At 35.4% G+C, this 14,393-nt stretch overlaps 1 protein-coding gene and 1 pseudogene across 1 annotated transcript; one reads left to right on the top strand and one right to left on the bottom strand.

Annotated features, from left to right (window-relative positions):
- Nucleotides 1–532: 532 nt before the first annotated feature.
- On the bottom strand, nt 533–1,417 carry LOC120150889 (annotated as a pseudogene).
- Nucleotides 1,418–3,943: 2,526 nt separating this feature from the next.
- LOC120151125 (pre-mRNA-processing protein 40A-like) lies at nt 3,944–13,394 on the top strand. The gene is made up of 29 exons (XM_039163673.1): nt 3,944–4,078; nt 5,170–5,256; nt 5,402–5,470; nt 5,583–5,912; nt 5,998–6,159; nt 6,285–6,361; nt 6,764–6,837; nt 7,563–7,614; nt 7,701–7,758; nt 7,852–8,168; nt 8,255–8,327; nt 8,422–8,517; nt 8,606–8,674; nt 8,767–8,844; nt 9,001–9,087; nt 9,179–9,213; nt 9,344–9,449; nt 10,130–10,210; nt 10,288–10,380; nt 10,473–10,526; nt 10,609–10,725; nt 10,823–10,921; nt 11,111–11,158; nt 11,240–11,332; nt 11,648–11,755; nt 11,853–11,917; nt 12,321–12,423; nt 12,735–13,025; nt 13,111–13,394. Exons 3-29 carry the CDS (start codon nt 5,417–5,419, stop codon nt 13,243–13,245), a joined length of 2,955 nt encoding a protein of 984 aa, XP_039019604.1. The 5' UTR covers nt 3,944–4,078; nt 5,170–5,256; nt 5,402–5,416; the 3' UTR covers nt 13,246–13,394.
- Nucleotides 13,395–14,393: the final 999 nt, after the last annotated feature.

The raw sequence follows: 14,393 nt of genomic DNA, 5'->3' as shown, positions 1-14,393 counted from the left end.
CTGATAGCTGCTAGACACCCATCTTTCCTCAAAATGACCTTCATCTTCAATTTCCACAATGAGAAATTCTCCCATTGAATTTTTCAATATCAAATTTCGTTGCCATAGTCTTTACGGATAGCTCCCACTATTTCACTATCGTGAATAGTTCTCTGGAACATTCAAAGAATGGGTAATACCTTCTTACTTCTTATGTTGGAGGACCACCTTTTGGTGGCAACCACAAAGAATAAGCAGATATTACACACTCTAATCTGGCTTGGAAGAAAGCTAGAATGCTTTTGGATGGTTTTGAAGCTAAATGAGCTAGGGTATTTATAGTTGAAGCTTAAGGACTAATTTTTAAATACCCTAAATTACAATGATAAAATGATTTTACCATTTTCCAAAAAATCAATAATTTCTAGCTACAAATCCAACCAAATTTTTCAACAAAATAGGTGGAAATATTTTTCCACTTTCGGTGCAGCCCATAATTTTTGACTTTCTACCTTCATTTTTATTTTCTGAAATTATCAGTTGCGATTTTGCTCTATCCGATAGCCGTCTTCGTAACACCAACTTCTTTATAATCCTTCTCCAATGCAGCAAGGTCCTCACGAGCCTCAGAGAATTCTCCTTCTTCCATACCCTCGCCGACGTACCAGTGAACAAAGGATCGTTTGGCATACAAGATCGAACTTGTGGTTGATGCGATAGAACACTTCAACAACACTAGTGGAGTTGGAAATCATGCAAACTGAATGGTGCGCTTGGTCGGTTGATACCACACTTGAAGCCTGTTGGGCACTAATCAACAAACTGAATGGTGCGCTTGGTCTTGATGGTAGCGACGACAGCATTGGCATCCTTGGGAACAACGTCACCACGATACATCAAACAGCGAGCCATGTATTTCCGTGGCGAGGATCACACTTGGCCATCATAGATGAGGGCTCAAAGGCACTGTTGGTAATTTCAACAACCGAGAACTGCTCGTGATAAGCCTTCTCGACAGAGATGACTGGTGCATAAGAGGAAAGCATGAAGTGGATCCCTGGGTAGGGAACCAAGTTGGCCTGGAATTCGGTCACGTCAACATTCAAGGCACCATCAAACCTCAGTGAGGCAGTCAAGGAGGAAATAACCTGAGAGACAAGGCGGTTAAGGTTCGTGTATGTGGGTCGCTCAATGTCGAGAGAGCGTCTGAGATGTGTAGATAGCTTCATTGTCGAGGAGAACAGCGACAGTATTCTCCAAAAGGGGGTGTGCCTTCCAAGTTCGTTTTTCCTGTGATAGAGAAAGATAAGATTGTGTTCAACTGATCACTACCATTTTGCTTACTGTTGTGATTGGTTGTTATTATATCCTGGAAGACCGACATTCAATGTTACTCAAGTACCGAGGAGAGGACGAATTTGTCTTGAGTAAACTTCATATAGGCGTCAACAAAACTTCCTACTCTAATCATTCGATTCAGTGTCTACATACGAGTAAACAAATTTCGTTTCTCTATTTCAATTTCATATTTATTTCGTTCGTTCGATTCAATAATAATATATGTTATTATTTTTTAATCTCGGATTAACATTCTGTCAAACAAAAGGCAATGTAACCTTGTTTTTTTATGAGAATTTCTATGATCGTGAGGATCTTATATTATCGTGCCAACACATTGTATCAGCGATTGTTGCAACAAGTCACCAGTGCATTCACCAAGTCCTTGCTTCAGGCAAGTGTCACGAGTCCTTCCGTGCGACCTTGAATTGCCTCTCTCTTTGTTGGATTAAGGCAAATGTGGATGGTGCGGTTAATCTATAAGGAAGCGAACTTGCTACGGGTGGAGTGCTCTAGGATGATCGTGGTGCATGAATTTTTAGTTTCTCCTGTAGTTTGGGTAGTTGCCCTGCTATTATTGCATAACTTTGAGTTGTCCATGGTGTACTCTCACATGCTTGGCACTTGAGATTTCGATGTGTTGAAGTTGAAAAAGACAATCCTGAAGTATGGAAAATTTTGTCTCGATCATCTGATGTGCTTGTTGCTAACGCTTTGGTTGAATCGATACATACTTTGATTTCATGGGTGGTTGATTCGCTTTCGTCATGTCCGACGCGAGTTAATTTTGTTGCAGATAATTGGTTAAACTTTGAAGAAACTACCTGTTGGAGATATTCTCAATGTTGATCGTCCATATGAGGTTGCTGCACTGATTGCTAAGGAAAGCCTAGGTTCTTAGACCTTTTGATTCATGTAATATCGGGGGGGGGGGGGGGGAAGTCTTGAACTAAAATTTTAATTAAACTCAAATAATTCGCATCAATTGATTTAAAATCTTTTTTATTTGATTATTTTTAAAAGTTCTTGACAGTCTTTTATAAAAACAAATAACCTTTCTTAAAAAAATCTAGAGCATGTTCTCATTTATCTCGTATTGTTGTCTTCCCTTTCCCTTCATGTTCTTATGTCGACAACAACATTAGTTTTTAGCGATCAGATCAGATAAGTTTGGGTTTAAGATAAAAATCTCTAATCTGACCCGAAATAATTTTTTTATATAAATTTAGAGAAAATTACTATAATATTCATTCTTTTTATAGTTTTTTTTTTAAATTATATCTTTATTTTATCAAACAAAAATATTTTTTATATATTTATATCAAATTAGGTCACGTCAGATCAGATGTGAAATTTTACTCTAAAAGTTCATGTTAGATTAGGTTCGGGTGGAGAGAATATACAAATCAGGTCAGGTAAAGCGTGTATGCTTTCTGGATTAGGTCGAGTTGACAAAAATTCTAATCCAACTTGACTTGTTGTCATCCCTAGGCATGGATGATGACCTATGACATAGATGTCATACCAAAAACTACAATGTTTTTGGTCACAATATTTTGATGTCAAAAAAGACTAAAAAACGATATCGTTTTTATATAGATAAATAATCAAATAAGCATAAAGGTACTTAAATCTAAGATATATGAGAAGAAAATATAACACTTAACCATTGAATACTTAAAATCTATTATAATTTGAACCAAAATATTATATGCATCAAAAGTTGAGATTAATAACATCTCTAGATCTCTAAATATTTCGCTTGCAACTCCACGACTCTAATTTTTTTTCCCAGCATCCATTTTTCATTAAGTTAACCTAATATCTTATAATTTAATTAACTCATTCTTTTTAGGTTTTTAATAGGAATAATTATATCTTTGTAACACATTTTTTTCAGTCTTTGTGACATTTTTTGTCTTCTTTCTCGGTCATTTGACCATTCTTTCTATTTATGTTTTTTAGGATTTAATTTGATAACACCACTACTGATCAAGATGACGTTTGTTTGTAATCATGTTGGACTTTCTTGTTTTGGATCCTCGAATTGAATTTGGATACGAGATTTTGTGTTCATGGATAGATTCTCATGATCCTCGGCTTTGATTTGTGGTTCTTTGTGATCTTTCAATAGTTTAATCTTCTTTTGTGGTTCGTTTGTCAATGCATTCAAATTTATTCGTATATATTATTTGTTCAAGTCTTTTGATTAAGTTTTTAACCTTTCCATTTATGTCCTTGTATGATATGAGATGACTAGTTTCTTGTGTCAATGTTATTAAAAATGTTTAAATTATATATTTAGTTTATGATGATAATTATGAACTGTTAGTGAAATTTTAAATATTTTCAAATTTTAATAATACTAAAAGCCACTACTAAAAAAATTAGCTCATTCTCTTCGAACGTAGGTAATAATTTTTGGTGATTCGGGTAACATTTGTATACATTTAAGATGCTAATTATTAAATACTAAATAGAGAAAATAGGTAAAGATTAGGGCAAATGGTGGGTGCATAAGCCTAATCAAAGTATAAAATCCTCGCACTTAAATACAACCATAAAAGTTGAGGAGCTTCTTAGCAATTTAGCAATTCTTTCCTTATTCATCCAAGTAACTGATGTAAAATCATTCTGTAGGTCCTTCACTTATAATTATTTTCAGTACAGTGACTTCCTTCAGTTTCAATTTACTCCTTTGTTTCTATTTCTCTCTGTGCTTCTGCTTCTGCTATCCCCATCTCTATCCAACTGCTACAAAGTAAGTTTTTTGAATAATTTTCTGTTGTTTATTAATGGGTTTCAGATGCCCGTTTCAATTCACCAACTGCAATTTTAATAGATGCGATTTTTGAATTAGTTTGGCCATTAGGGTTATGAATGTTGTTTTTTTTTTTTTGAGGTTTGGCTTGCAATGGTTTTGATATTTGGGGGGTGATTGATGAATTTGGGGTTTCGTTCTGATGGAATTATTCTAAGCCTGAACAGTTGATTGCATTTATTTGGCATTCTGGTGATTGTTTTACTGCTCTACCCAATGACTCAAAATTTGATATTTCCATTGTTTTTTACGTATTCTTGGTGTATGAAACTGATTGAGTCATATGCGTGAATGAATGTTTGTTTGCAGATAGGGAATTAATGGATGCCCAATGCGAAATTATATGTGTGTGTGTGTGTATGCATGTATATTTTTCCTTCGTTAGGTTTTCTACAGGTTTAATTAGATGTAACTGGTTTTGGTTTTTGCAATGCATTGTTGTTTTGTTAATCTAATTAGGCTCTTGATCAACTTTATTGTTAGTCGAGAAAAAATGAAATGGAAAGAGTTTTTGAGACATGCATGTACAAGGTGGACAATTGTATATATAAATATGTATTTGCTTTTTAATTATGCCTTTCTACTTTATTTGATGCTACCCTTTATTGCCTTGGATGCATGTGAAAAGGTTTAATGCTTAATTATCTTTACAAGATTGAATATTGAACCGCCTTTTAAGGGTTTTTATATTTTATCTATGCCTTGTCTGTTGTTATTATTAATAGTGTTATTTAATAACCAGCGTTCATCTGGTCCTACGGATTCATATTCACCTAAGATAAGTCTGCTAGTTCTCTCATGTGCTGATAAGAATGAGAAAGATTGTTGTAATGTGTCAAACTCACCAAACTGTTCGAGTAAACTATCTAACTTCTATAGGTTATCCAATTGCATCATCATTAGAATTACGAAGAAAATACTATCTTATTCAGCAGTTGGCACGAAGCACTCACTATCTAACTTATTCTGGTCTGTTTCGTGGAGGCCTCTAACATGATAATGATGCTTGTTCATTGTTTACTGCTTTCTAGGCTAATCGGATTGCTGAGATGCCCAATAACCCTCAATTTTCAGGTGTATAGGCAGCTTGTGATTGAAAGAATGTTTTTTGGATAGAGGTTGGTCTGAATGTAATTATGAAATACGATTCTTTTCCTTCACTGGGCTTATGTACTATATATGAAAATCTTCCCTAGAGAACTGGTGGCTATTTTCGCCCTCCTACAAATAAATGCTAATTGCTTCACTTTTTTCCTGAATTAGCATCACACCCCTCCTATGGTTGGCAAAATGGACCCATCTCAAAATTTCCCTCCACCTATGTCGGGTCAGGTATTAACTTATCTTTTCGTTCTTCCTAATGTCTATGTTGTATTGTTCAACACTATCTGTATAAACTATTTTCCAATTTATATATGGGTGTATGTTTATATATATTATGCAGTTCCGACCTGTTGTTCCATCTCAGCAGCCACAACAATTTGTCTCAGTGCCTCCTCAGCATTTTCAACCTGTTGCTAGAGGAGTTACTATGATGAATGCTGGGTTTCCTTCTCAAACCCCACAATCCCAATTTCCTCAAATAATGCCGCAATTACCAGCTAGACCAGGCCAACCAGGCCATATTCTACCTGCACCAGCCGCAGGTTCATTGCCAGCTGCACAGCCTAATCAGCATGTTAATCCAGGGGCATCACTGCCTCAACCTAATATTCAAACTCCAACCAACTATTTTCCTGGTGTCCCAGCATCACACCTCTCTTCATCATATACAGTAAGTGATTAAGAATTTATATGTTTAGTGCTAAATTTATTTTTTATTTTTTTAACCTTGAGTTTCTATCTTCATGTCTTTGCAGTTTGCACCACCTTCGTACGGTCAATATCAACCCATGGCACAATTGCAGGCGCCGAATGTTCCTATTGGAGGCCAGGTGGGTGTCCATGTGAGCCAGAGTACTTCTGTCATATCAGCGCAGCAAATTGGTGAACAACCTTCTGTTTCAACAGCTACTATTCCAGTAAGAGCATTCATCTGCCATCACCTTTTGCTACAAATCTAAACCAAACACTTCCACATCTTGTATTTCTTGTGCTTCTATTTGTGCAAGTACCACATCCAGTTCACAATTTTATTAACTTTAAGGTACCCATCTTTCAGCCGAAGCCCACTGAAGAGGCTTCAATAGATTGGATAGAGCATACTTCTGCAAATGGCCGGAGGTACGTAGTACTCTACTGTTGGGCTTCTAATAGATGATGATTTTAAGGCTGGGATTTTGGTTTCGGTAGCGAAAAAAATTATCTTTTATGTACATTTGAATGGATTGCTTTGCGAGGATGTGTTGGAATAATGTATCCTTCCACTTTAGTTGACATGGCTGCTGAAATACTCATATCCCCTTGTTTGTAATGGAGTTTAGAGAATGTTGAATGTCCATCCAGCACAGGCTGCTTCTTGTGTCTTGGATCAATTAATACTACTTAAAAGTTCCTTGATGTTTCTGTTAAGATATTGCAATGCTCATCAGAGAGTTTACCTATGCATTTTCATACTTCATATCCGTGATTTGCATGCTTTATTCTTGTATTTATTTAACCATGGATTCATTTTGCCTTATGCAGATATTATTACAATAAGAAGACACGCCAATCTAGTTGGGAGAAGCCATTGGAGTTGATGTCACCAATTGAGGTTAGTTATGCTAATTATACTGGTTTTCTACTATTATTTTCTGTCTCTGGTTTCTTACTTATACTATTAAACTGTGTTAGATGCATTGCCCCTTGTATTTTATCGGTTCCAGCCATAGTGAGAAAGTACTTTGCATGATAAGAAAATTAATCGTTGTTCAACGTGGGGAACACATTTCTAGTGGAGTCTCTACCCTATTCCTTTTGAAATATGTGTTTTAGTTGGTACCTTCTGCAATATAGTGTATTCAAATTTGCCCGCAGAATCCCAAAATAATTGAAAAAGTGGCCAGGGAGATGGGAAGGGGTAGGAAACATAGTGGTCTTCTTTTTAGTAAATTGTGTCTTTCATTTTTTTTCACCGTAGATTCATATTGCTTATAAATTTTGCTGTGAGCCTTTGGTTATTGTTGAAATTTCTTTCGTTCTTTGTTTGTTACTAAATCCTGTCAATGGGCATTCCATTACGTATAGAACCTGTGAAGGGTGGTGATACAATAATCATTTTTCTTATTTGACCTTTGTAAAATTTCTAACATTGTCTTAACAGTTGAAGTCAAACTTTATGACCATCAAATCACTTTGCTTTTTTATGGTGTTTTAGCCTGGAACGGAAACCTTTGAGATTTTCCTTTCCTTTTTGAACTTTTTACTTTTTCCTCCAATTGATTTTAGTTGTTTTTCCTCACCAAAGTTGAGTGCCTACTTACCTCTTTTCTGCATGACAGAGGGGCGGATGCATCGACTAACTGGAAAGAATATACAAGTCCTGATGGAAGAAAGTGCGTAATTAGAATGATTCCTTTTAAGCTTCTGTAAATTTTGTTTATCATTTTTTTTATCAGATCCTTTTTGTGAACATCTGCAGGTATTACTACAACAAGGTTACAAATCTATCAACATGGTCAATCCCTGAAGAGCTGAAGGTTTCCTCCCATAACAACCTTTACTCCTGTGATTTCCTATCATAGGCATGGCTCCTTACCTTCTCTTATCTTATTGGTGTTATAATATTCAAGTTGGCTCGTGAACAAGTAGAAATGGCATCAGCCAAAGGAACACAGTCAGAAGTTTCTTCTCATATGCCAGCTCCTGTACCTCCTGCAAGTAAAGCACAATCTGATGCTGATACATCATCTACGATAATTCAAGGAGCTTCCTCACCAGTTCCTGCTAGTAGTAAAATTGAATCTGTGGTGGTTTCTGGGTCAGATTTACCTGTTGCAACTTCTTCAACAGTGACCAATGCTGTTGAGGATGCTATCACACCATCTGTTTCTGTTTCAGAAAGTTCCGAAGTTTCTTTCACAGAGGCCAATGCTGTTACAACTCCAATGTATTTTTATCTTAACTGGTTATGAGTGATCTTCTTGTAACTTTGCCTTTTGTACCTTTGAATGATTTTCTGCTCTTCGAATTTAGGAATAATATGAGCAAAGCTTCTTCTTTAGATATGGTTAGTTCTGCCGAAGGAGTTTCAACTCAAAATGAAGATGTATGTGATGGATTATTCATCTTCCCTTCTAGCAATAAATTCTGCATATGTTTAATTGGCAAGATGAGTGATATCTTTTTTTTTTTAATTTCAGGAAACTGTAAAGGATGTGGTAGTGAGTGAGAAAATTAACAATGCCTCAGAAGAGAAAGCAATTGATCAAGAGTCTTTGACTTATGCCAGCAAACAAGTATGTAGCAGATTTTCCAAACCCTTCAGCTAATGTTCCTTTTACAGTTCTTGACCCTTATTACTTTCAAAATAATTTTCACTTCTAGGAGGCTAAAGATGCATTCAAAGCTCTTTTGGAGTCGGTAAATGTTGGTTCTGAGTGGACATGGGATCAGGTAAATCAATAGGTAGTTCGAATTATGTCAATACCTTTAAATGTATTTCTCACATTTCTGCAAGTATATGATATTTGCATTGATTATGATAGGCCATGAGAGTAATAATAAACGATAAAAGATATGGTGCTTTGAGAACACTGGGAGAGAGAAAACAAGCTTTTAATGAGGTAAATCCTTGCATTGTTTTCACTTTTAGTCAATCTCTTAATCAGCGTGCATGTAGCTTGGTAATTGGTTGTTTTCAAATCAAGTGACAATTTTATGTTGTTCATTAAATTTTCATTTGGTGTTATATATAATTATCACATTTTTTCCCTTTTCAGTTTTTGGGTCAAAAGAAAAAACATGAGGCTGAGGAAAGGCGGATGAAACAGAAAAAAGCACTGAAAGAATATAAAAAAATGTTAGAAGTGAGTTATTTTCCTCCCTAGAGATTGTATAATCTCTCTTTGCTAGATTCAATATGTTCTTACTCATGTGATATGTGTGAATCTTGTACAGGAGTGTTCGGAGTTGATGTCATCCACAAGATGGAGGTTTGCTTTCCCTTTTTGCCTACATAACATTGATAATTTTCTGGTTTGGATCGTATGCCAAAGTTTGGTATATCATGCTTGTAACATGGAAAGTGGTCTTTGCTAATTGAGTAGTTGCACTATTATTCAGCAAAGCAATTCCTATGTTTGAAGATGATGAGAGGTATAAAGCTGTTGAAAGGGAGAAGGATAGGAAGGATCTTTTTGAGAATTACATTGATGAACTCAGGAAAAAGGTACAGTTTGACCCATTAACTCCCATCCATTTCGACTGGTGTCTCTCTAGAATGTATATTAAATGCCTTACACAACCTCTCTGTCTGCCAAAACTAGTATTTGTGGTCTAGTATGCTTGATTATTTGTATTCACATGGATGCACGTGCATGCATCAGATGTTTGTTTGTCTCCTTCCAACTATAAGCCAAATATCGTTTTGATATTGTCTGTGCTCAAACCTTGTATTCCTGCTCATTGTTTGCCCTGTGGTCCTGTAAATTTATGCTGAGATTTGTTGGGGTTTTTTTAAGGAGAAATGTAAATGCTTGAACTTCTAAACACCTTAGTAATCATGTAATCATTTGTTTTGGATGAGTTTAGTTGACATGAGCTATGTTTTGTGTTTATATTTATATCTTTCTCCTCCATTACAACATACTATTTGGGTTTATCGCCTGTTGATTTAATATGGAAAATGTTATGGTATCCTTTGCAAGTACATTATCATCTATAAATTTTGCATGTCTATGAAATATAATTGTGAAACTATCCATTATATGTATTCACATATTGTGCGGTTTTCTGATAAATGACTTTGTTCATAGAGGGAAATGGGCCTTTTAGGCTTTTACCAATATTGGGACTATGGTTTGGAAATTTTATCATGACTTCATTTTCTTGAAATTGTTTATTGCATAGGAACGGGCGAAGGCTCAGGAGCAGCGCAAGCATAATATTATGGAGTATAGACAATTTTTGGAATCTTGCGACTTCATTAAGGTACCTTTAAGCACGTTTCAAGTTTGCATTTATGGTTTACATTGGACTCTATGTAAGGTAGTACTATTGCTCTGTAGGCAAATAGCCAGTGGCGAAAAGTTCAGGACCGCTTAGAGACTGACGTAAGATGTTCACATCTTGACAAAATTGACCGCTTGGAAATATTTCAGGTAATATCCTTCATTTGACTGTAAATAGTTTTCATTTTTTACTTATTTGCAATTTCTTTGCAATTTTCAATTCTAAGGGAAGTTTTTTATAGGAATATATAAGGGACTTGGAGAAAGAAGAAGAGGAGCAGAGGAGGATACAAAAGGTGACCTCAGTTATTTCCTTTAGTCTTCACGCGTGTCTGCATTTTGGGATTATGGTCTGATCTGGGTTTTTTGTCAAAATAGGAAGAACTGAGAAAGACAGAGCGTAAAAATCGTGATGAGTTTCGCAAGTTGATGGAAGAACATGTTGCTGCAGCAACTCTTACTGCCAAAACACACTGGCGTGATTATTGCATGATGGTTAGCAAGCTAGTTTGATAGAATTTTTGGAGAATGGTGCACAAAGTAGCTATTATTATCTTGCTTTGTGACATCTTTCATGTCTTTTTGTTTTCAGGTTAAAGATTCACCTCCCTTTCTGGCAGTTGCATCTAACACCTCAGGTCCAACACCAAAAGATTTGTTTGAAGATGTAGCTGAGGAGCTTCAGAAACAGGTGAATCTTTACCTTTCTACTCTGGTTATTTTCTGTATTTTACCCTTAATCTAGTAAATCATCGGCTTTCTTTTAGCCTTTTCTGGATTGAAGAGCAGTCCAATTATTTATGTCTTGTGACTTTGGTTACTTTCTTTGAGCAAACAAGTAATGCTGCTTATAACTTGCCTGCTTATGTTTAATTTACAGTATGATGATGATAAAGTTCGTGTAAAGGATGCAGTGAAGTTGAGAAAGGTGTGGGAGTGGCATTCAACTGTATATTTTCCTTAACATGCCCATATGATTTTTTCGTCTAATATTCTTGCATGTTTTCAGATTTCTTTGGCTTCAACTTGGACTCTAGAAGACTTGAGGGTTGCCATTTTTGAGGATATTAGCTCTCCACCTATATCAGATGTTAACATGAAGGTGCCTGCATGTTTTTAATAGTTATCGTATTGTTTGAACACGGAGTGGTTTTCCAGGGCATGCTGTTGGAATTTTGGGCTGTTCTAAAACATTTTTACTTTTTCATGAACACGTGTTGCTCATACTTGCATACCATATGTGTATGTATATGCGTCAGTGACTACATTTCTGTTCAAATTAGACACACGGTAAAGGGTCTGAAAAGCGGACATGGGTGCTCGGATTCATTGTTCAAACTATTGCGTTATTTTGCGATTTTGATTGATATTGAGGGACAACCAGCTGACTAATTAAATTGGCCATCTTCAATTGCAGCTGATTTTTGAGGACTTACTTGAAAGGGTCAAGGAGAAGGACGAGAAAGAAGCTAAGAAGCGCAAACGTCTTGCAGATGGCTTCTTTGATTTATTGCAATCTATGAAGGTGAGGCAGGCTACATCTTTTAAAATTTTGGTCGAATGGTTCAATAGTCTTGAAAGTTCTTTTTTTTTCAACTATATGATTGTTTAACCTATTGCAGGAAATCACTTCATCTTCAGCATGGGAGGAGTACAAACATCTTCTTGAAAGCAGTCAGGAATTCAGGTACTTGCTGGTTAGATTGGCTTGTGATAGTCTTAGTTTAAACATCTACTTACGATACCGCAATAGTTTATAAATAATAGCCATTCATCATACAGAATCTCCTCTCTCGGTCATGTTGAGAAAATTTCATTAAATTTGGAAATGCTTGCAGTTCTCTGTTGGTGTCCTAGATACTAATAAGGACCTTCTTATAATTGGAAAATTTTGTTATTTGTTCCTCATTGCTCTTTTTAGTTGTGATATGATTTCTCTGAAAATTGACGATGAATTTGGAAAAAGAAAATAATTATGCATTATTACCTTACGTTTTGCATATAACTTCCAAAATTTCTTTTGATCATTCTATATATTCTCCCTCAAAAATTGCTTACTTGAAGCTTATTTGTTGAATGTTCATATGTAGTTCCATTGGGGATGAAGCCTCCTGCAAGGAGATATTTGAGGAATATGTAAAACAGTTGAAAGGAGATGCAAAAGAGAAGGAACGAAGACGGAAGGAAGACAAGGTATTAGATCACTTTGAATCAAGTCTACGCATTTTCTTTTGAATTTTTGTTTAACCTTGAATGTGTGGCTTATTGACTTATCGTTAGTCTATTCTTTGCACTTGCTTGAGGTTAGTGATACTCTCGCTGCCCACGACCCTCTTTATCGATGTTTGTTTTCCGTAAATGATTGTGAAACTGCATAAATAAAATATTTCCTTACCCATGCTGAATATATTTGGTATTTAAAGAAAAACGTAGTCCAACTATGCAGTCTCCAATGGCTGTTTAGAAGCATGCAAACGAGAGCAAATGATTCTTTTATCCTACAGGCAAAGAAGGAAAAGGAGAGAGAAGAGAGGGAGAGGAGGAAGTCGAAGCATGGAAGGGACAAAGAGAGAGGATACGAAAGAGAAAAGGAGGAACCCTTGAGGGAGGGACCTTCAGATGCACACGTTGACACAGGTGAATTTCACAATGAAAACGAACACAAACGGTCAGGAAAAGACGACAGTAAGAGACATCATACACGACATCGAAGTTCAGTGGATAACTCAAATGAAAGTGAAAAAGATCGGACTAAGTCTCACAGGCATAGCAGTGATCACAGAAGATCAAAAAAGGTATGATATTCACTCCCATTCATATGTTTGAAACAGTTGCGACCATGTTTTGACAGCACTTCATTAATGATCGTTACTGCTTCAGCACACATCGACACCAGAATCCGATAGCGAAACTAGGCATAAAAAACATAAGCGAGACCATCGGAACAGTTCGCGTAGAAATGCTGATCCCGAGGAGCTTGAAGATGGAGAGTTTGGTGAGAGGGAAAGTCAGTAGCAGTAGGTATGCTTTTAGCTCCTCTTTGTTTATCAAGCTTAATGTATTTCAACAATGAAAGGTGGCCTGTTTTTAGCAGTTTCTTAAATTTGATGATAGTGGCAAATGTTGTATTAGTATTTCATAATTTATAGCTGGTAATTTCATGTTCTGTTTTTATTTTAATAATATCGATTTTTTATTTTAAATTTGATTTTTGTTATGAATATATTTTGTGGATGTCATTATTACTCCTTTTAGTTAATGCTTTTAGCATTCTTCAATGAATTGAGAAGATGAAATGCCAAAGGACTTGACTTTTCCCATGTATTATAATTATTAGAGAGTATTCCTCACCCCTATATATATATATATATTTGGGGTTCATGTACTCATCAAAATAAGAAAAAAATATCGATACATCTATCTCTATTTTCTCTCCCATATCTCTCCTTTATTTTAAAATACATTATCAGCACGATATGAAAATATTATTGGGCAAGGTTGGACAAAAATGAACCCAACGTTACCAACTACTATTATTGTTAAAAGTATACATGACATGACTTCTTTTATTGAAATTTACTATTTAAGTGACATTTATTTTGTAAAGAGATTTATGACTATATTTTTTTTGTAGTTTTAGCATGTGTGAATATTTTAATTTATGTTTTCCTTTACTGTATATTATTTAAGGTTTGTCCATTATTTTATTTATATGAATTAGTTATCATACACAAGTCTCTTGTTTGTAATAGTGATTTAATCTAAATATCTAGTATATATTAGCTCAACTTGTAAAATGTATTTTGTTGTTTGACTTTCTTATCATCTATCATTGGGATTAGAGTTTATCCATGCATTGTCATTTTAATTATAATTTAGTAGTTTTTAGAGTTTATCTATCACCAATTGTTTTTTAATTATAATAGTGATCATGTCGAATCTTACAAAGCTTGAATTTTTGGCCTTGAACATCACTGGAAAGAACTATTTATCGTGGGTTCTAGATGTTGAAATTCACTTGGAAGCAAAGGGTCTTGATGAGACCATTAAGGAAGGAAATATAATAACAACTCAAGATAAGGCTAAAGCCATGATATTCCTTCGGCATCACCTTCATGAAAGTCTTAAGATTAATACTTAATTGTTAAAGACCCTCAAATCCT

This window comes from Hibiscus syriacus, unplaced genomic scaffold (assembly GCF_006381635.1).
Source record: "Hibiscus syriacus cultivar Baekdansim isolate YM2019G1 unplaced genomic scaffold, ASM638163v2 tig00111027_pilon, whole genome shotgun sequence".
Taxonomy (NCBI): domain Eukaryota; kingdom Viridiplantae; phylum Streptophyta; class Magnoliopsida; order Malvales; family Malvaceae; genus Hibiscus; species Hibiscus syriacus.
The sequence above is the reverse complement of the archived record's forward strand: the minus strand, read 5'-3'. Positions and strand labels throughout refer to the sequence as shown.